We start from the raw sequence: 21,336 nt of genomic DNA, 5'->3' as shown, positions 1-21,336 counted from the left end.
ACGGTAATGCACCTGCAGTTGACATCTGAACGTCACCTTAAGGCATTTAGCCTGTCGGCTCCAATTCACTTTTGCTTCTTGTCTACACGATATTTGGATTTTACTAAACATATTTTTCTAAATGCACTGATTGGCTATGCTGTATCCGCACACCGTAGATTCGGGCATGAACAGTGAAGACGGGCCCCACCTGTGCTGCAGTAGGCGATGCTGGTGGTGATGTTGTCGCGGGAGGGCCGCTCGCCGGCGGGGCACGTGCTGCGGCACGCCAGGCACACCGTCACGAACAGCCGGATGCAGCCGCTGGCGTTGGCCTGCCAACAACATACAACCTAATTATATTTTCTTGTTTGAAATTAGACTATAAATCTATGTGGCTGATTTTATAAATTTACATTTCGACACAAGACGAGAACAAACTTGAGTAGCTTTTTGATATACTAACTGAAGGTATAATATAAACCTTATAAAGAAGGCAACATCTTTGAAAAACTACCTCATTACATTGAAAACGATATTTGACGAATTGGTTGTGGTGCGCGCAGCACTTGATAAATGTCGACGTAGAACCGAAAAAACTGGTAATTTTGTGTCAGAAGTGACTAGACTTTTGTTACTCACCGGGTAGTCTGGGTTGGTGGTGGAATGGTTGATGACCGCATACGTGTCGTCGTCGGAGGCGCGCACGTGCGACCAGAACAGTGCATCGCGTTGTGAGACGGGCCAGATGCGCTTGAACGTCTGGTGGAACACCATCGCGTCTGACGAGATTTCCTCCACTATGTTCATGTTCTCAAGTGTTGCTGGAAAGTTAGTTTATATTTTAAAATTCTTATGTTACATCTATAATTTATACATTTACCTGCGTTAGTTGCCGAAGCTTTTATATAATATAAAAGAAGTTTCGTTACATTATAAAAGTGATCGTGTGTTGGATGATGGGGGGGAAAGCATATGGCGAACGAAATACCAAAAAACCGCGCAAATTCAATTAAAATTTAACCTACTATTACTATTGAAGACGTGAGTAAAATGAACATCGACTTACTTTCCCACTCGTACCGGTAGCGGGGGTTGAAGAAATAGTGGCACATCTCGCGCGCCGACACTCCGCGCACTTTGTGCATCGCCTTCAAGGGGTCCATCACCATCCCGTCCACTTCCACCTCTCTGAAGCAACATTTAAGATATTAGGCAGGAAAGAAATAGTAACGTCTTTCGGAAGCTACTATATAATATAACCCAGCAATAGCAGCTAGTGAGTTGTTTCGTTTGATAGCTTCTGGACAAAAAAGATCGACGCGGCAAATGTAGGCCTTGGAAAAGCATGTTTATTATTTATTAGATATATCCCACAAGCATATTTAGTGAGTTATATTATATAGTAGAAATGCCACGAATATTCGGCAACTATTCGGTATTCGACCTATTCGGGTACTTACCCCAAATATTCGTTTTCGGCCGAATATCGAGTACTATTCGGCCGAATACCGAATACCTATTACATCTACTTATGAAGAAAAATGGCTTACTTAAGACAAGACAAGACAAGCAAGACATTCTATTTAATATTGAAAATGTACACTGGGAAAGTAGTTATAAAAAAAGAGTTTTTTGATATTTTTTTGCTATCAATTGATTTTATTTAATATCATAAACTAGATTTGCTTGACTCTTAACTACATACACTACTAATGAGCAACAAAACTGAAATCTTACCCAACATTGTCCTTTGTAGGCGACCAGTTTTCATAAATGTGGCTGAAAATGGTGCACATGTTTACCGAATATTCGACGCTTCGGCCGAGAGTAATATTTGGTATTCGGCCAGAACCACTTTTCGTAGTATCGTTATATATATTATATATGTATATCGTTAATTATAGCCTACTTCTGAGACCGATCCTTGCTCGGATAACATAAAAACTCAAAAATACGCGTTTTCCCAGAGATAAGACCTAGCTAGATCTATTTTTCGCCCCCGAAAACCCCCATATAGCAGATTTCCAAGATCCCCGAAATGTAATGTAATTGTTCGTTTAAAAGTATTAGATAAAACATTAAAAAGTTGCTTTTGAAAGTTTGCGGTTATAAAAAACAAAAAATTGCGTTTTAAACTCCAAATCGCGAAAAAAGTCCAGACATCGCAGCGTCAACGTCATTTAAACAGGTAATTTCCGGCAGAAAGATGGATAGACCAACCCATTATTTTGATTCACTGAATCCATTCCACTAAAACAATTATCGTAAATCAATCTCTCGTGATGTACTCAATTTGACCTACGGCCCAGTAAAGGGTACACAATGTTGTTGAACCAAACAAGTCTAACTCCAACAATCGTATAAACGGCACGTGATATTTGTTACAAGTAAATCGTTTAACGCAAACTTATCCAGGGACACAGCTATATTGTGTAATAATTACATAGTTTAAGATAACACTACATATTTACATTACAATAGGAATTGGATTTATCTTTGCTAAATATACCCGAGACTTCGCTAAATATAACAAAGAAATTTTTTGTTACGATGAATATCCCTAACGTATTTGAATAATAACTTTTTCAACACACTTGCTCTTAACGAGGTTTTTATTCCACCGATTTTTGGCTCATATTCCTAGATATTAAGCACGCGTCCTTTTTTAGTATATTATAACACTCGTGCTTTTTCATTATATTATCCGACAGAGTTAATATGCATGGGAACGGAGCCTTCTTAATTTGGGCGAGTAATATATATTTTTTAACTTATTATTAGGTTTCAAATGTTAGTTCAAAGAGGTTTTACACCAAACATAATTTGTAGATTAAATTATCTATTAATAGTACATTACGATACAAGTGCGAAAAATAGGAAATTCGAAACGAGTAGCGATATAATATGCATGGAAACGGAGCCTTCTTAATTTGGTCGACTAATACATTTTTTTAAACCAACTATAAGGTTTCAAATGTTAGTTTAAAGAGGTTTTATCAGGCCAAACATAATTTATAGATTAATTTATCTTTCGAATACAACCGAATACAGTATTTTGAATAAACTCTCAATCACGTGTACGACGCGACTACCTCAAAGTCAATCGTTATTATATGGTTAGTTTGAAGTTGTTACTCGCAACCAAGCTTTTATAATTTGAAATCACTGCTAGTTATTACTTGCTGGCTTAATAAATTCAGTCTGTCCGGTGGTTTATTAGTATAGTACATTATAGGTGTAGGAAGAGTATTGCTATAATAAATCAATTAAGATTGCGTCAGTCTGTTGCAACACCGTCCATTTTTATCCCGAATAATAAACATGCCAAGCGCGCGATCAACCTTCGCCACTGTTTACAAACCAAACTGGCCAGGTTTAAACCAATTTTACGGTAACAGCATAGCATAATAAGAAATTTCCCTTTTAAAAAAAGGTTAACGAAACGTAATGTTATTGCGTTACAGTTCCGATTTTAAAGTCGTCTATAAATGTCACGGTTTTTCTAGGGAAATGCAGCCTGCATTATCATTGGGATAACAACCCCAACTTCATAGCATTGAGGCACATAATGGTTCGCCAGAATTCACCTAAAAATCCTATGCCCGTAGCAGCGTTTTATCGAGGCGGTTAAGTATTATACCCTAAACTTAATTGCCTCAAACTAGACTAGACAAACACAGAATAAGGTCAGGGAAGAACAATTGAGTTCAGCACTATAATTACACCTAATTATTAGAAAAACTTTATGTCGTATGATGTTTTCTTTTAAGACATCAGTTAAAAATAATATGAGTGTCTCACACTGTACTTCGTCATTGAATTATACTTACATATTTACAAAACAATGACTGGCGAAGCTATATCTGTTTTTAGGAATAAAAAATAACTTATAGATTGACACCGTATAAATCTAGTCAAAATACGAATTAAATGAGTTTGTAAAAAGGGGTGCGGTTATGCTAAGTAAGATAAAGTAGCGCCATTTATGTCGTATATGGTAGTTAATTAATATTTAGAATAGAAACGCGTACCTTCTGTACATCCTCATGTCGCCTTCTTCAGCGAATAACTGCCAACCATTGCCGCCTCCGACGTCCTCGAACGCGGCTTGGATCTGCTCCGTCGATATCCTGTCGATCTGGAAACAAAATATTCTTATCAAACCAAATGACGTACACAACACATCACCTAAAACATTTTTTTATGACCTGGTTACGAGACCTTTAAGCCAAGTCTTTGTTTTATTACACTGTATAACCATTTTGATCATTCGCCGAAAATATTTATGCATTTGTATCACAACTATACGTAATTAGATAACGCTAAATGCACGAAATTTTACTCGCGTTAGTACGTTTTTTATTTATTTAAATTTTGATTCAGGCAACTAGATTCAAATACAAATACGTATTACCTTAAAATCCAACATAAATATAAATTCATAAGCATTTCTTGGAGAAAGGTGAGGAGCTCGTTCAAGATGGGTACAGTCTGTCCGGATGCACTCATCGTGACACTTCGTTAGCGGCGGCCGAACCGCAGTATTTTCGCTATACAGAAAGCATTTTCCATGCATTTATGGTCAAATACAGTTCGTTTTCACCGACGTTTACTGAATTATTAAGTACTTAATCCAAACAATTTTCTTTGGATGCGAATAACTAGATTAGTCGCATAACATATGTCATTAGCCGGGTCCACACAGAGCGAACATACGCGCGAGGCAACTTCCTCACGCACAATACGGCCAGTGTAGACGTGCCTCGCGCGTATGCTCGCTCTGTGTGGACCCGGCTGTTCAGAGTTTCCAGACTAATACAAACTGTATCTCGATGCATACAGTATAAAATTATACCTAAGGGGCGATATAATAAATAAATTACCATATTTCGAGCTCTGAAATATGTACAGTCAAGGTATTAAATATAGACCCGGACAAAGTGCCAAAAATATATACACACTATGTTAAATGTAGTATGTTTAGTTTTTATAGTTGCCCAATTTCACAGTAGATGTCGCTGATCTATCGGCTACTTCACGCTATTAAGATTTTTCTACAGCCCCTTATAAGGTAAATTTGGTTTCGGAATAAATGAGTATTAAGTTGTCAAGTGAAGTGTTTCATTACAAAAAGGTAGGAAGTGCAGTGCAGTGTGGTGAGTGAACATTGGTCCTTCGAACCGGATAATCGTGAGTACAGTGACAGTGGAAATGTGAAGTGTCAAAGACTTAGTTAATTTTCGCGGTAACACACACTTAGAGTATTTCGTGTGAAAAAAGACATAGTGCAATTTCGAGTGAATTTAGGACTTAGAAAAAAACCGTTGAAAAAACACTTAGAATAATTTGTTTAAATTTTGGACTTAGTCGATTTTATGAATTCTTGGACTTAGCGTAATTTCGGTTAAAAAACACTTTGAAAAATTGTGTTCAAAAATAAACTTAGAATCAAATAGACTTTGAAATCTGTCATTCAACTTAGCAAATTTTAAACAATAATGGCTAACATAGCATCACAAGAAGAACTTTTTAGTCAGATTAAAAGACTTCACACTAATCACAAGAAAACTTCGTCAACGCGTTATACAGCAAGTTATTTGAAAATACGCATAGAGTCGCTTGAAGAATACTGGAATCAATTCCTTGCTGAACACCGAGTAATTCTTAAGTCTTCAGTAAGCGTCGAAGAGAAAAAGGAGCTGAAAGCACTCTATAATGATGTTGAAGATTTCTATATGGAGTTCAAGACTAGTTTATTGGAACTGACGGAATCTGTCACAATACAAGAAGGTGCCTCACCTCAAGTGCCTCATGCATCTCAACCTCAAGTTGTCACAAAGAGTAAACTCCCACCGATAAACCTCCCTTCATTTTCCGGTGATTACCAAGAATGGATGCACTTCAAGGATTTGTTTATCTCTATGGTACACAATGAGCCAGGTCTGAGTGACATACACAAGCATCATTATTTGAGGTCAAGCTTGAAGGGTGAAGCAGAACAAGTAGTCCGTCATTTCGAACTCACAGCCGCAAATTATGGGAAGGCTTGGAACGCCTTAGTCTGCCGCTACAGCAATGATAGAGTGATAGCTAATACCATACTGAATCGCCTGCTCAATCAGAAGAAACTCACGTACGAATGCTCTAAAGGCCTCAAGGATCTTCTTGATACTACAAACCAGTGTCTCAGTAGTCTAGCAAATTTGCAGATTGATACAACTACTTGGGATTCGATAATCGTGCATATTGTGGTATCCAAGTTAGATAGTGAAACTCACAAAGCTTGGGAGCAATCGCTTGGTTCATCTATAGAGTTACCCACGTATAAGAAGCTCACATCATACTTAGAGGGACGATTCAGAGCGATGGAAATGGTACAAGCGACACAGAAGAAAGAGACCACATTTCAACCACCAGCTACTGCACCTAAAATAAAGAATGTGAGATCTTTCACCGCTGAAGTTGATACGGAATGCACATATTGTAAGAAAAGTCACTACATGTGCCACTGCACGGAATTTGCACAACTCGACATAGATCAACGCAAAGAATTTGTAAGAAACAACAACTTATGCTTCAATTGCCTTGTCAAAGGACATTCCATACGGAATTGTAGACAAGCCACAACATGTAGAATCTGTAATCGCAAACACCATACGCTTTTACACCACCAGAGTATAACTGCGAATACAGTCACTATGGAGAAACCCACAGAACCTGATGACACACAAACCAAGCAACTCACAAGTCTGAAGGTCTCACAAAGAGGAAAACAAGTGATATTAGCCACAGCACAGATATGCTTGAAAGATAGCAGTGGTTCTCTCGTACAACTCAGAGCCCTTATTGACCAAGGCTCACAAGGAACCTTCATTACAGAGTCTGCAGTGCAACTACTGCGACTGAAGAAGACTTTGCAGCCAGCTAATATCACAGGTCTCGAAGATCAAGCGTCATTGCCACGACACGTCGTTAACTTAGATATTTACTCACCGATAGACACTCACTATATAATGCAAGTTAACGCTCACGTACTCTCGAAGATAAATGGTTGGTTACTCTCAAAGGAGTTTGACATCTCACAATGGTCTGCCCTGTCCCAATTGCAACTAGCGGATCCTCACATGCAATCGCCGGGACCTATTGATGTTCTACTGGGCGCCGAGGTCTATGCATTTATTTTGTTAGACGGACTTCACAAATATAACGATGACAAGCTTATAGCACAAAACTCGAAACTCGGATGGTTTGTCTCTGGAGCGTCTAAATCACGAAGTGATCTGCCACCTCACAATATTGTAGCTCACCACGCACTCATCGAGGTAGATCAACTCCTACGCAAATTCTGGGAGACTGAAGAGTACAAGCCACATGAGAAACCGATAACACATCTTGAAAAACAATGTGAAGAGCACTATAAAGAAACCCACTATAGACAAGATGATGGACGATATGTCGTACGATTACCTTTTAAAGATGATCACGAAAATAACTTAGGCGACTCTCGACAGATCGCATTACAGAGACTAATGCACATGGAGAAAAGATTCGCAAACAAGCCTAAATTTCAGAAGGATTATGCGGACTTCATCGATCAATATCAGAAGCTGAATCATCTAGAAGATGTAGACCCACAACATAAGCCAACTCACAAAGTCTATCATCTCCCCCACCACGCTGTGATAAGAGAATCCAGCAGCACAACAAAGCTTCGCGTGGTCTTTGATGGAACTGCACAGCCGTCAAATGGCTCATCTCTGAACGACGAGTTACTTATTGGACCATCACTATTACAAGACTTGCGAGATCTCATTGTTCGTTGGCGTACTCACAAGATTTGTCTGCTTGCTGACGTAAAGCAAATGTATCGCCAGATACTCGTCGCTAAAGAAGATGTTGACTATCAGCGCATACTGTGGCGCTCATCTCCACAAGATGAAATCGTCGAGAAACGTTTGTTAACTGTGACATATGGTACGTCATGTGCTCCGTTCCTCGCTATTCGCACATTGAAGCAGCTTGCACAAGACGAAAAAGAGCAATTCCCAGACTTAGTTGAAATTATAAGTAATGACTTTTATATGGATGACTTACTCACTGGTGCGAATGACGTGGAACAAGCAACTAAGTTACAGAGTCGTATCACACAAGCTATGGCAAAAGGGAAATTCGAAATGCACAAATGGGCATCCAACAGTCCTGACGTGTTGAAGAATATTCCTAGTTCGGAAAAAACTAATCAACCAAGTGTCGAGATTAAGCTTGATGATACCATCAAAGCTTTAGGTATCAAATGGAACTCACATCACGATGTCTTCGAACTTAAGGTAGATATTTCGGAACCCACAGAACGCTTCACCAAAACGTCAGTACTGTCGGACATAGCTAAATCATATGACCCTTTAGGTTTTTTAGGGCCTGTGATTATCACTGCAAAAATGTTTTTGCAAAAACTTTGGTTGAGTGGTATTGGTTGGACAGATGAACTTCCTCTCGAACTTGCTACAGAGTGGTCAAGCTACAGGGACCAGCTCTGTCACATGCCAATCTTGTATTTAGATCGTTGGGTTCACACACAATTTGACGGCAAGGAAAGAGTGGAAATTCACGGGTTCAGTGATGCCTCTTGTTTAGCTTACGCTGCTGTTGTTTACTTACGAGTTATCACGCCCCACGGAATTCACGTGTCACTTGTCATTGCTAAAACAAAAGTGGCACCAGTAAAACAAGTCTCCGTCCCACGATTGGAACTGTGTGGCGCGGTATTGCTCTCGAAGTTACTCAAAGATGTTCAGCACAGTCTTCGTTTGCCCGAAGAATCTGTATTTGCGTGGACTGATTCAATGATTGTCTTAGCGTGGCTTCGAAGAAACCCTAGCACTTGGAAAACGTACGTAGCTAATAGAGTCACTGAGATTGTTAATAATGTAAGTAGTGGCCGGTGGCACCACATAAAATCGGCAGAAAACCCTGCAGACGTTGCGTCGCGTGGCATTCGTCCCGATCTGTTTAAAGACTGCGAGTTGTGGTGGCGCGGACCAACTGTACTTCACCAAAAGAATGATTTTGATAACTGTCGCTCACTTTCTCTCGACATACCAACAACACAACTAGAAGCCAAAGAAAATTCGAAAGGAAATGATAGTAAGATAGTAGCACTTCAAGCTGGTGTATCGAATGAGAGTGATGATCGACTTACATATTTGGCTAGATACTCTACTCTGACAAAATTGATTCGCGTTACAGCATACTTACTGCGATTTGTAAAGCTGTGTAAAGCACACATTGATGTAAAAATGAATCAGATAGTTCCTGAGACTTTTCCTCAGCATCTTACAGTTACCGAATTGAGATATGCCACAAAAGTTTGCATTCGACTCTCTCAGGAGTTTTGGTTTCAGGAAGAGTTACGAATGCTGAGAAAAGGCCAAAGGCTTCCGAAATCTGATGTTTTGACCTCACTTGCCCCGTTTATAGACGAAAATGGCATTATTCGAGTTACTGGTCGCATACGTAATGCAAATGTTAATTTTGATACAAAGTCACCTGTCGTTCTAACCTCGAAATGTCACTTAGCTGTTTTGATTGTGAATGATGCTCATATTCATTGTTTGCACGGAGGTCCTCAACTGACTCTGAATGGAATTCGTTGCAAATACTGGATAATCGGTGCTAAAAATTTAGTTAGGAAAGTTGTTCATAAATGCATCCCTTGTTTCAAACAGTCTGCAACACCGATCAATCAATTGATGGGTCAGTTACCTGCGTGTCGTGTAACGCCAGATAAGCCCTTCCGTAAAAGTGGAGTGGATTTTGCTGGTCCAGTCCAGTTAAAATTGTACCCAGGTAGATGTCAACGTACATGTAAAGCCTACATTGCTTTGTTTGTTTGGCCAAGGCCATTCATTTAGAACTTGTGAGTGACTTGTCCACGGCTGCTTTTATTGCCGCCTTTCGTCGTTTCACTTCTAGACGCGGTCATTGTAGTGATCTGTGGAGCGACTGTGGTACCAACTTCATCGGAGCGTCTAAAGAGCTTGACACCATGTTTAGGAATAGGAACTCAGAAGTAGTTGGAGAAATATCTGAGATTTTGGCAAATGACCAAACTACATGGCACTTTATTCCTCCTGGCTCACCACATTTTGGTGGACTCTGGGAAGCCGGCGTGAAGTCGATCAAGTCTCACCTTAAGCGTGTAATCGGACAAACTCTTCTCAGGTTCGAAGAGTATTCTACACTGTTGACTCAAGTGGAGTCTTGTGTAAATTCTCGGCCACTAACTCCCATCAGTAATTCTATTGATGATGCTTCTCCAATTACACCGGGACATTTTCTTATAGGCGAAGTTCCTATCACTGTTCCGGAAGAAGGTCTCGCCACTGTGCCAGTATCCCGTTTGGATCGGTGGCAATTGCTCCAAAGGATGTTGCAATCGCTTTGGACTCGTTGGAGTTCTGAGTATTTAACAACACTACAAAACCGGTATAAATGGACCGTTACTAATCCTGATCCTGATATTGGAACAGTAGTTTTGGTCAAGGATGAAAGACTCCCTCCCGGAAAGTGGTTGTTAGGTCGTATAATAGATAAGCATCCTGGTAGAGATGGTTTAACACGAGTGGTTACGTTGAAATTAAAGAATGGTACTTTTCGAAGACCCATTGCTAAAATTTGCCCTCTACCTCTGGATCCTTAACTATCTGTTAAGAAGTTTAATGTGTTTTAGTTTTGAAGAATAGCTCTATTTGAGTTTCACTATGTAATTTAACCTTATTATTATTGATTCATGTTTTCACGTGCTGTTTACTTCACTATTCTTGGTTTGTTTTATTTACATGGATCTTTATGAAGGACAAGTCGTCCTTGGGGGCCGATAATGTTAAATGTAGTATGTTTAGTTTTTATAGTTGCCCAATTTCACAGTAGATGTCGCTGATCTATCGGCTACTTCACGCTATTAAGATTTTTCTACAGCCCCTTATAAGGTAAATTTGGTTTCGGAATAAATGAGTATTAAGTTGTCAAGTGAAGTGTTTCATTACAAAAAGGTAGGAAGTGCAGTGCAGTGTAGTGAGTGAACACACTACCTTAATGCATAGGTAATAAGGTCGTGTATACATATATTTGGCACTTTTTTCGTGACGATATTTAATACCTTGACTGTACCTATTTATAACTTATTTATGATATAAGTGATAGCGTCATTTATAGCACCAATTTAGATGCTACATTTGAAATGACCATGACACCATGTGACCCAAAAAGATACATGACGTCACGATGGCGCGCATGTCACACACCCCAAGCCATTAACGCGCGCGTTGGGACCCAAGTTGCTCTATTAACTCTATTAGTAATTGGTCCTCCCTATTGCTTTTAAATTTATTTTAAAATGCTTGTAAGTTTCTTGTTATATCATAAAAAAGTTATTTTTGGTTACTCATAAACCACTCAATTTAGGCTTATCGTTTAGGATGATACAATAGAAGATAAGACGCAGCATATATCTGCAGACACAGTTCAAGAGCACAAGACCGCGCAGAATTTTTAACGTCCGTAAAACCCCAATGACAGTATTCCCGGTAAGACACGTGACAAAGACGCCTATTACACGCGACAAAGATACCTAACAACGCACATCGTATCGAACCTAGTCAATAAATACTTAGAGTAACCTCAATTTACAACGATGCACGGTGAGCCGCTTGTCATCAGACGACTGCAGCACCTAAAATCGCTAACCCTTCATCTTGTCAAAGTCTATCATTAGCAGTAGATATACTGCTACGCACGGTGAACCGATTATCAACTCAATAGTAGGAGCCGTCAGCTCTACCTAGTCGCACACGTGCACGCACGCTCGGAGACACAACGTACCGAAACCCGTCTGTAATATGAAGTAACGACCCGCCCCGCCTTCGCACGGGTTACACAAAACCTTAACAAATTATACAATTAAACCTTCCGAACCACTCTATTGATAGGTAAAAACCGCATGAAAATCCGTTCACAAGCTTTTAAGTTTATCGCAAACATAAAGACAGACAAACGCAACAGGGGACTTTGTTTTATAGGTACGAGTAAAGTATATACCTACCTATAGTGATAGTGTTACCTCAGTCCACAGCGGGTGCACGGTGAGCCGGTTATCAATAGCAGGGGGCGGCAGCTCCACCTGGTCTCTCGTGTGTACACTGGGAGACACCACGCGGGCACACCGCTCTTCCTCCATTTTATCAAACCCTGTTTCCACGGCATCGTAGAACTCATCGTCGGGTAACGTTGAGTGCGGTCCCTCCTGAAGACAAAGGAGTTTATTAAATACTCAGTTGTATTTATCATATGTGTAAGAACAGCCACAGCGAGATAATAAAACAGAAATTCATTCATACGTATATAACAACTTTACTAAGACCGCAGAAACGGCGCCACATATTTTGTGGTTTTTGAATTGTCAACTGTTGACGTGTGACAACTGTCTGTGGCTGTTAGATTGTCTGTGGTAATGGAAAGTTCTGAAATACTAGAGTCGGAGCAAGCTGCATGCAAGCAAGCAACTCTGCATTGCATTTGTAAGGACAAAGTGTGGCAATGTCATCTTCAATGTCAAATTTCTTTGAAAATATGGCGTTATAACACTCCCTCCCTCACTTTCTATTTAAATTGGTGCAGAAGATAATTTTTTACTCCTAAATACTTTGTTCGTTACAGACCATTAATCTCATCACATCCGAAATGCACATAGTCCAGCATTTCAGAATTAGGTACTAAGAATTGGGTTTTGGACACCCCAGTGGAGTACATCTTTAATATCGTAGATATGAAGTCCTAAACATAACAGTACACAAAACACCTGCCGCATCCAACGAAACATCAATTGAGGGGTATTATAATTCCTCGCACGTCAACCCAGATACCAAAGGACGTCGTTAGGAAACGAATTCTGTTGATTACATGTAGTCGTATGCCCAGCATGACAAGTTAGCGACCTAGTTCTTGTCGAATAGTGTTACTTTACTACACCATTAAACCCGTGTCCTTGGACAATGTGGCTGGTATAACCTTTTAACAAAAACAACCAACTTCACTTTAGTTTAAAATGCCATTATTTTATAGTCTTCATTAGCAGCTTCGCAAATTAGTACTTTTTGGAAGCAAATGCACGTGTTGAAAAACACTAAATTGCATTTAGTCAAGCCTATTAAAAGGAAGGAAAAGGAGGAAAAAACGTAAGGTAACTTCTTAGTCAAGTCAAAGGGAAGGCCAAGTCAGCCGCTTTTGTAAAAAAAAGTTCATGTGCCAATTCTTAGGAAATGGTTGGCAAGCGAACCATAGGCTCCATTAGGCAAAATGCCGAACCGTGGCCACTGGCCAAAAGCAGGACAATGTGGGAGTTATCGAAAAATGGAGTTGTATGTACTGTAAATACAGAAAGAAATTACGACAGTATAGGTAAAGATAATAATTTCCTGAACTAAACTGACCGGAAGTGGACTCGGATATCATCAATCAGATCTGCATAGGTATATGAATGGATAACCACAACTATGTTGATCATATTATGCTGTTAACAATAAATATAATCATGACCTTAATTACATAATAAATAGTATAAAAAAACAACACGCCCAAACAATAATTTGTAGAATACAAGTACCTACATCTTGACCGTATTATCAGGTGCAAACTAATGTGTCCTTCTGTATAAAAAAAGAGGCCTTCGAGCTTTGGAGAAATTGACGCTTATGCCAGTAAAGATAAAGATCTAATACACTCAAGAGGAACGAAAACGGGTCATTTGGACTCGACGGTAATACAAATCCTCCGCTTTGTATTTGTTTTAGTTTAGGCCCCATTCAGGCCGAACACATTTCATTCGAGCTTCTGAACATATTCATCATTTATTACCAAAATAAGATAAGGTTCGTTGACCTTATGATCTATTGTCATACATATGTAACCTTGATAAACATTGCGATTATGGGTTCAATCACGAATTGAAGCATGGTTGCAACAAATAATACTAAAACGAATTGTGTTAATAATGTTAAAACTATTCGTATAAATGAATATTAAATTAAATAAATATTATAAGACATTCTTACACAAATTGACTAAGTCCCACGGTAAGCTCAGGAAGTGTTGTGTTGTGGGTACACAACGATATACATAATATACCAATAAATACATAGAAAACATCCATGACTCAGGAACAAATACCTGTGCTCATCACACAAATACATGCCTTTACCGGGATTCCAACCCAGGACCATCGGCTTCATAGACAGGGTCACTACCCACTAGGACAGACCGGTCGTCGATACTAAAGTCTTAACTGAATGGTGAAAATAGAGACCTGTCAAAATGACAGGACCTGTTAATTAAGTTTTTGGAACGTGATAGTGTTCTACCTAATTAATGATAATTATCTGTACAAAAGTTTCCAGTTGAATGCCTAACAACTTTAGTATCGATTGATGGTACAAATTCACGAAAATCTCAAGGTCACATTACTTAGAAACAGCATTAATCGTTCCTACCAATGACATTGAAAGTGTTTATACTCACATTGATCAGATATGCAAGCTCAGTTTAAATACAAAACAAATAATAACAAAACGTGCAACTATACCAACTAATGGTCCATGACAGATATTAAGTAACAAAAAACATAAGCTAAGTATTGGTACCATCCATTGGCGAATTATTAGGTACCATCACACGAACACGCACTCTAGCGCCGGCGTGTTCAGATATTTGTGAGCCCCTTGGCCGTTCAGATATATCTGATGGCGACTATACCACGATAAATACACTTCCTAAATTAAATTAGTGCTAACAGACTTAAACTTAATCACATTATCATTTATTACAAAGTAAAAAGGGTACCTAAAAATGTAAGCGAGGCGGCCGGCCTATCAATATACAGGCGGGGAAAGGCGACCAAAGATGTTAATAAAATTGTACACCGAAGATCAATATATGTAATTTTTTCTGTTAATTTGTAAACAACATACACCAACTAAAGGATTTAATAAATTATCTTAAGTAGACGTAAATTAGGTACGTTCTACGACGCCGCGGGAAACGCTGTCTTAACAGTTTGGGCGAAGCGTTAGTTCCTTGACTCGACGCTAGTAATATACCCTACTGGCCTGAATCACAAAGCTGGTTAAATATCATTATTGACTTCAAGAGACCAAATGCGGTTTGTTATGTTCTGTTCATGTACAGTATATGGATACAACACAACAATGTCATAATTACGCTTACGTATGCAAATCGTCAATCCGCAACGCCCGATAAGCCTTTGCATTTTATTATTACATAGGCGTACACTTTTATAACAACAACAACGTTTGATAAAAGAATAATAAATACAAAACCTAGAAAGATGTATAGCGCTTGCTGTTTTGTTTTCTATACCATAAAGAACATAGGTCTTAAGATGTTAGGCAAGAATGGTGGAGGAAAACTGCCAACCCATATCGTATGCATTTATACAAGTCGGTACACCCAACAGTGCAACTTGTAGTTTGTAAACTTTCCACCGAACTATCGAAGCCGATCCCTATTGTGGACAATGTAGGTTAAGAGGGTTTGCACCGGTGACCTATATCGGAATAATGAAATGGATTCACTCTTTTATTTAGTGAGACGGTGTCGCCTCGCCCATACGCATGGAAGCCCGTAGCTGGACTGAAGAATAAAAAAGATGATCTTGGTAGAAAAATACAAGTAGCAGGAGGACTTGAAGTTCTTATGCTTTATTGTGTTCTTCCAAGCCTTAATGAAAAGAGATACTTCGAGGGCGAAGCCTAATTCATTATTTAGGTAACCTATCTGAAGCCCGCAAAATGCCTGTCGCCGATCGCCTGTGATGGAATATGTGGGGTGTGTATTACATAGTTTCGATACGTATGTGCGGCTAATATTAGGTATGGTAATTAGACTGCAGATTTCTTTCTTTGGTTGACGTGTGAGCGTCCACCCGCCCTATGTACATAAATAAACCTGCAATAGTTATTTGTTTTACAAGGGGGCAAAGTTGTTGTTTAACCGCTAGTGCTAATATTGATACCCAAGCAAGCGAAAGATTCCAAAATTGAACCACGAGCGTAACGAGTGGTTTGAGAAATGGAATCTTGAGCGTTGCGAGGGTGTTAAGGCACGACGGTTAAACTAACTTTACCTTTGCACACCAACACGAGAAAACTACTAACTATGAAATACCAAAAAATTGAATGAAATCAAATCCAAATGAACGTAATAAAAAAATAATCATTCAAAATCATCATTTAAAAATCAATTCTACTAGCTAACATAAGGAAACAACTCAAAATTTGCATCTGATTACTTTGCCCCACATGTGGATAAAATGCAACTTTCTCATTCGTTTTTGAACAATCAAGAGGGCCTTTACCAGTTGGTGTGGTGAGAAGAGAATTATCATAAGTAATATTGGTATTTAGGTAACTGGCTTGCTGGTTTATGTTTACTGTGACATTCTTCTTTTATTGCCTTTCTACAACGTGAAATTTCCACTAATCATATCTAAACCAAAGGCTTAGTCACATTGCAACCCTGGCTTATTTTACTGCAAGATAAGTAAATTGAACAATTCATGAGAATTCATGAGAATGTTTACGCTGACATAAAACTATAACATATTTTTGCACAATAATCCGTTTTATATATAAACAAGTGGTAGTAAAACTGCAATAAAGTTCGTGTTATTCCGTAGCGTAGAAGGTACTATTTACTTTAGCTGAAGATAAGAAAACACGCCACAGCTGCTATCAGTCATTTGAAAATAAACAATATCTCGGCCTTCTCCGCTAAATATAACTGAAGACAGCGGCATTGGTGCGTTTCAGGGACAAGCACAATTAACGGGCATACTGAGCAAACTTTGAGACCTTCAAACGTTGGCTTACGATGTGATCAGCACTATCAGCAGTGAAGAATTCAATTAAAATCAGATCGCTTACAGTTGAATATCAATTTTATTTTATTACGAAAATGTGTACTGTATACTTTATTATTTATATGTAGACGACCGAAATGCTAGTTACGATACTAATTTAAAGAAAACGTCCATTTAAATTTCCAATTTTTGTTATATATTATATGCAGTATTAACAGAATCATCGCCCAGCGATGAATTTATAAGGTTGAAAGCCGATAACATTAATAGATGCAGAGGGTCGACAATTGCTATGAGCGCGACTGTGCTGTCCACTTTGCGGCGATGGACCTAATGGTTATTGGACAATTGACATATGTATGGCAACATGGATCATAACAATTAACATTCTGGCGTTGTCATACTTGTCATGGTTTTTAGTCCCTCCTAGAGTTATTTGCTGTACTCTACTTCCCTGCATTCAACTCCTATGCAAAGGAACGCGTTTCATATTTATTTTCAGGGACGACACTACGCCACACTACAATTATATGAACTAATCGAAAGCAGACGCGGCAAGGTATCATCGTTCCGAGGGAGGCACACCCCTTTATGGCGTGTCGGACCATTTGAACCGGTGACGTCACCCCGCACCCCGCTGTACATAACCATACCAACCACCATCCTGACCTGACAACGTCTATTTTGGGACGGACAGATAGTTTGACACCATGATTGACATAATAACCATTCTCATGTTTCATTTGGGTGTGAAGCACGCAATCTAAATATCATAGACGCTTTTATGCGTTCATTGCACTTTTCATCACACATCATCATCATGGTAAAGGTTAAAGATATATAGCTCGTGAAGTCGTGATGAAGTTCGTAGGTATGCTCCAGTCGGTTCCCTAACTTAAGTATCCACTTTTCTATAATACTAGTATGGCTACTTGGTTTCTGAAGTTGGGGCACTGACCGTCGTACATACCTACGGGCAATTTAAAATGAGGTAATTAATTTTAACATTAGAAGATTAAAAAGAGTCCTATTATTATTTAATTCATTACAAATGCCCTGCTTTCAGTACTAGTCCAAAAATAAGACTGAACTGAAGGTAGGTATGAAGATAAGTATAAATAACGGTATAAACGAAACGAAAGTTAAAGTGACCAAGGCCTCTAGTGCCAGGGCTGGAATCGAACCAACGGCCTCTGCATTCACGGCAGATACCTAGGTCATACGGACACGAGTCGAATATTCTCGCGGCGCCCTCTGGCCAACTATAAGGTAGAACAGTATGTATAGCTATCCTTCTATAATTTTTTTTTTTTTCATAGAAATAAAAAACGTTAATATTTTTTATTTAACAATATTCTGGTTACGCATGAAAAAATCCGGTGTAGGTACCTAATAACAATTTGCATCCACTCCACTTGCAACAAAAAAACATAAGCGCGCAAAAAACAGAGCACATTTGCTGAGCATAATTTAATATTGCAGTTCCAAAACAGCATATAAATATTCTTCACTCGAAAGCCTGTACGCCTCTCTGGCTATACCAGAGCCTATCTATCAGCAAGACAAGGTCAGAGATTTACATTACATCACTGACGCCGGTAAAAAGCCAGGCCCGCCACAATAAGGTCTTTGTTCTGGGACTCGTGTGGGAATTAGCATATTAAAGGCGTGACGTCATACAATCCTCTTGGTCTTGGTTTTAGTGCGCTGCAAGTACTTTCTCATTTTATCGATCATACACTTGAACGAAATATATGTGTAACCAATGTGCCGACGCTTATCAATTTCTCTAAAGGCAAACACAATCTTAGATATCAAATAAATTCAGAAGGAAGGAAGAAAATATCGACAGATTTATTTAGTACCTACCTACCAATCATGTGCCAACTTTCAAATTAGATACCTCTTGTAACTTAACTCCTGAAATAGATGAAGATATGGTGTACACGTCATCGTCTAAAATTAGTCACCAATGACATACTACAACAGCGTTCTGGACTATAAAAACATCGTTATCAATAAAAACAATGAATAGGAAACTATAACCCACTCATAGTCATGACTCATGAGTAATAGATTCTGACTAAATAGATCATTTTGTACATGACCTGTGGTGTTATTTAAATAACATCGCTGAGTGCAGACGAATTCAGGCGAACGCTCTCTTCGAAACTCATATGATTCATATGGTAAAACTACCCAATGATTCGCCTTTTAAGGGTCACCACACACTAACGTCTTTTGAGCGTCGGCGTCAAGTCAGCGCTATGGAAACGTTGCGTCGGGTAGCTGCCACAGACTTGACTAATAGACGCCGACGCTTGGGAAACGCTAGAGTGGCTGTAAAGTATATATATATAGGTGTAAAAAAAATTTTTTTTTTTCAGAATCAGTAGATCCATATATTATTAGTCTCACTTAAACTCGGAATCCTATAAACTTGTAGTAGGTTGAAAGTTGTAGGTACCCTTATAGTTTTAGGAAAGTCACCACAGCTTTAAGTAGACTTAAAGGGGCCATTGATTAGATGGGGGACCCACATTAGTATAGCTAACCCTAATACCCTCTTATTCTATTCTACTACTATCTCGAACTTAAACTTACACATGTCAAGCGCGCTACTCTGCTACTTTCTATAAACAAGTTTAGTAAAAAAGTCAAAAAACTTTAACCCGGCTTAGTAATTTTTTTTTTCTTAAGAAACACCTATTTCACTAGGGCCTCAAAAACGAATCGATCAGTACCTCATTCGACAAAACCAGCGCAGTGGTTTTGACACTATGGCAGAACACACATAAGTACATATCGATCAGCACATACTCACCCACATACCTAGCTATGTTAAAATCATAAGATCATAAACCCTTCATTTTGGCCTTGTGGTCGTCTGATAAAATGGGATACACAGACAGTACATATAAAATTGACGATTGCAGCGACGCTTGTAGTAACAGCAAAGGCCACGAGGTCAATGATATGAATCAAATCAGGAAGCATTTAAACGTATGAATAGAAATTCAATATCAGTTCAATCACATTAAATTAAGTTCCGATGGGAATGTATTTCTCGATACACGTAATTTCAAATGTTCACTTCAAATATTATACTAAACTTTCATCCTCTTTTTAATCCCCTTAGATGTTTTTGTTTTTCAAAATCCATTGTAATTGTCAGTCAGCGCTTGATAAATACCAGATAAAAGTTAAGTGTTAAAATAATTTTATTGTTACTTTAAAAACACCCTTAAATAGTACTACTACAAACTACTACAGCTATAATTTCGTAGCTAATGCTCATGTCGAACGTGACAAGAATAATATACGAGGGCAATAAGAAATTTCATTACTAGAGGAATTTCTAACAGTTGGTCATAGTTTCGGCGTTAACCAATCCAAACCCTTCCTAGAAAGCAATAAAATCATTCAAAAATAAACTTTATGGTTTGTTCAATAAAATTGAATATCGAATGTAGACTGCACGAGGAAAGGCGCAATTGATTGCTACCAACCACTAAAAGGTACACAATCGTATACCCCAAGGGACTGTTGGCACACAATATGAATAAAGGATACTATAATCAATAGTTCCAGTAACTATTAAGCAACGGGCTAACAAATCTGTGGCGTCAATCTGTTCAAGCTTACTTTGATTTGATTATTGTTGGAAGAATTAAAAGCTAGAAAACAATGTAACTTTTGTAAGCCCAAATTTCATAGCATTATAGAATATCTAGAATTTTTGAGCGCTGCGCACCCTTTTGGCTTAGGTGGGTTATACGCTTCAGGTAACAGTCTACCAGTTCTTCTTGCCGCCTGATCCAACCTATAATACTGTACAAGCCACAAGACATCGCACAATCGCCGATCATTATAAATAACTATGAATTAAATGTTTTGAACTATATGTATATATACTAGATACTATGTATACAATGTGTTTGAAAATGAAAATGAAAATGAAAAATGATTTATTTAGGTATCAAAATTGCAGCTTATTACACAGTAGAAAAGTATTACATTTTTAGAAGCATTCTATTGTTGTTGGAAAGCCTAGGAATAGTGTCCTGAGCCCTAAACTAGGTAAACCTGTCTTATAGGGATCAGGGAACCACCTCTATTTTTAGAAATGCAGCAAAGGTTAGTTGGTACACAAATCTAAAAATTGGATAATCATTTTGCTTAATTAAGTATATACGTATACAATATCAGTAATGTGTGTGTGTGTGTGTGTGTGTGTGTGTGTGTGCTTGTGTGATGAACTTTTCATTATATATTATTAATTTATCATACATATACCTACTGCTGGTTGTTGGTCAACAATAGCCCTTACGTATATAAGACTATGAGTGGTTGCAATATTTTGATTAGATCGCTTTTTATTGATAAGACCAACTGTTACAAGATTATTTTACCTTTAGTACGAA

At 38.5% G+C, this 21,336-nt stretch overlaps 1 protein-coding gene and 1 long non-coding RNA gene across 2 annotated transcripts in view; both read right to left on the bottom strand.

The window, feature by feature from the left end:
* LOC133527369 (uncharacterized) overlaps positions 1-21,336 on the bottom strand; it is a 274,455-nt gene that overhangs the window by 190,336 nt on the left and 62,783 nt on the right. The gene's annotated exons all lie outside the window — the stretch shown is intronic.
* LOC133527362 (ceramide transfer protein) overlaps positions 1-21,336 on the bottom strand; it is a 56,505-nt gene that overhangs the window by 5,659 nt on the left and 29,510 nt on the right. The window contains exons 7-11 of the mRNA XM_061864323.1: positions 12,101-12,283; positions 4,014-4,120; positions 1,049-1,170; positions 622-803; positions 191-314 (exon numbers count right to left, since the gene is read on the bottom strand). Of these exons, the coding sequence (XP_061720307.1) occupies positions 191-314; positions 622-803; positions 1,049-1,170; positions 4,014-4,120; positions 12,101-12,283 (718 nt within the window). The remainder of the gene's footprint in view (positions 1-190; positions 315-621; positions 804-1,048; positions 1,171-4,013; positions 4,121-12,100; positions 12,284-21,336) is intronic.

The sequence above is a fragment of the Cydia pomonella genome, chromosome 18, assembly GCF_033807575.1.
Source record: "Cydia pomonella isolate Wapato2018A chromosome 18, ilCydPomo1, whole genome shotgun sequence".
Classification (NCBI taxonomy): Eukaryota; Metazoa; Arthropoda; class Insecta; order Lepidoptera; family Tortricidae; genus Cydia; species Cydia pomonella.
Note: the sequence above shows the minus strand (reverse complement) of the source record. Positions and strands in the feature narration are given on the sequence as shown.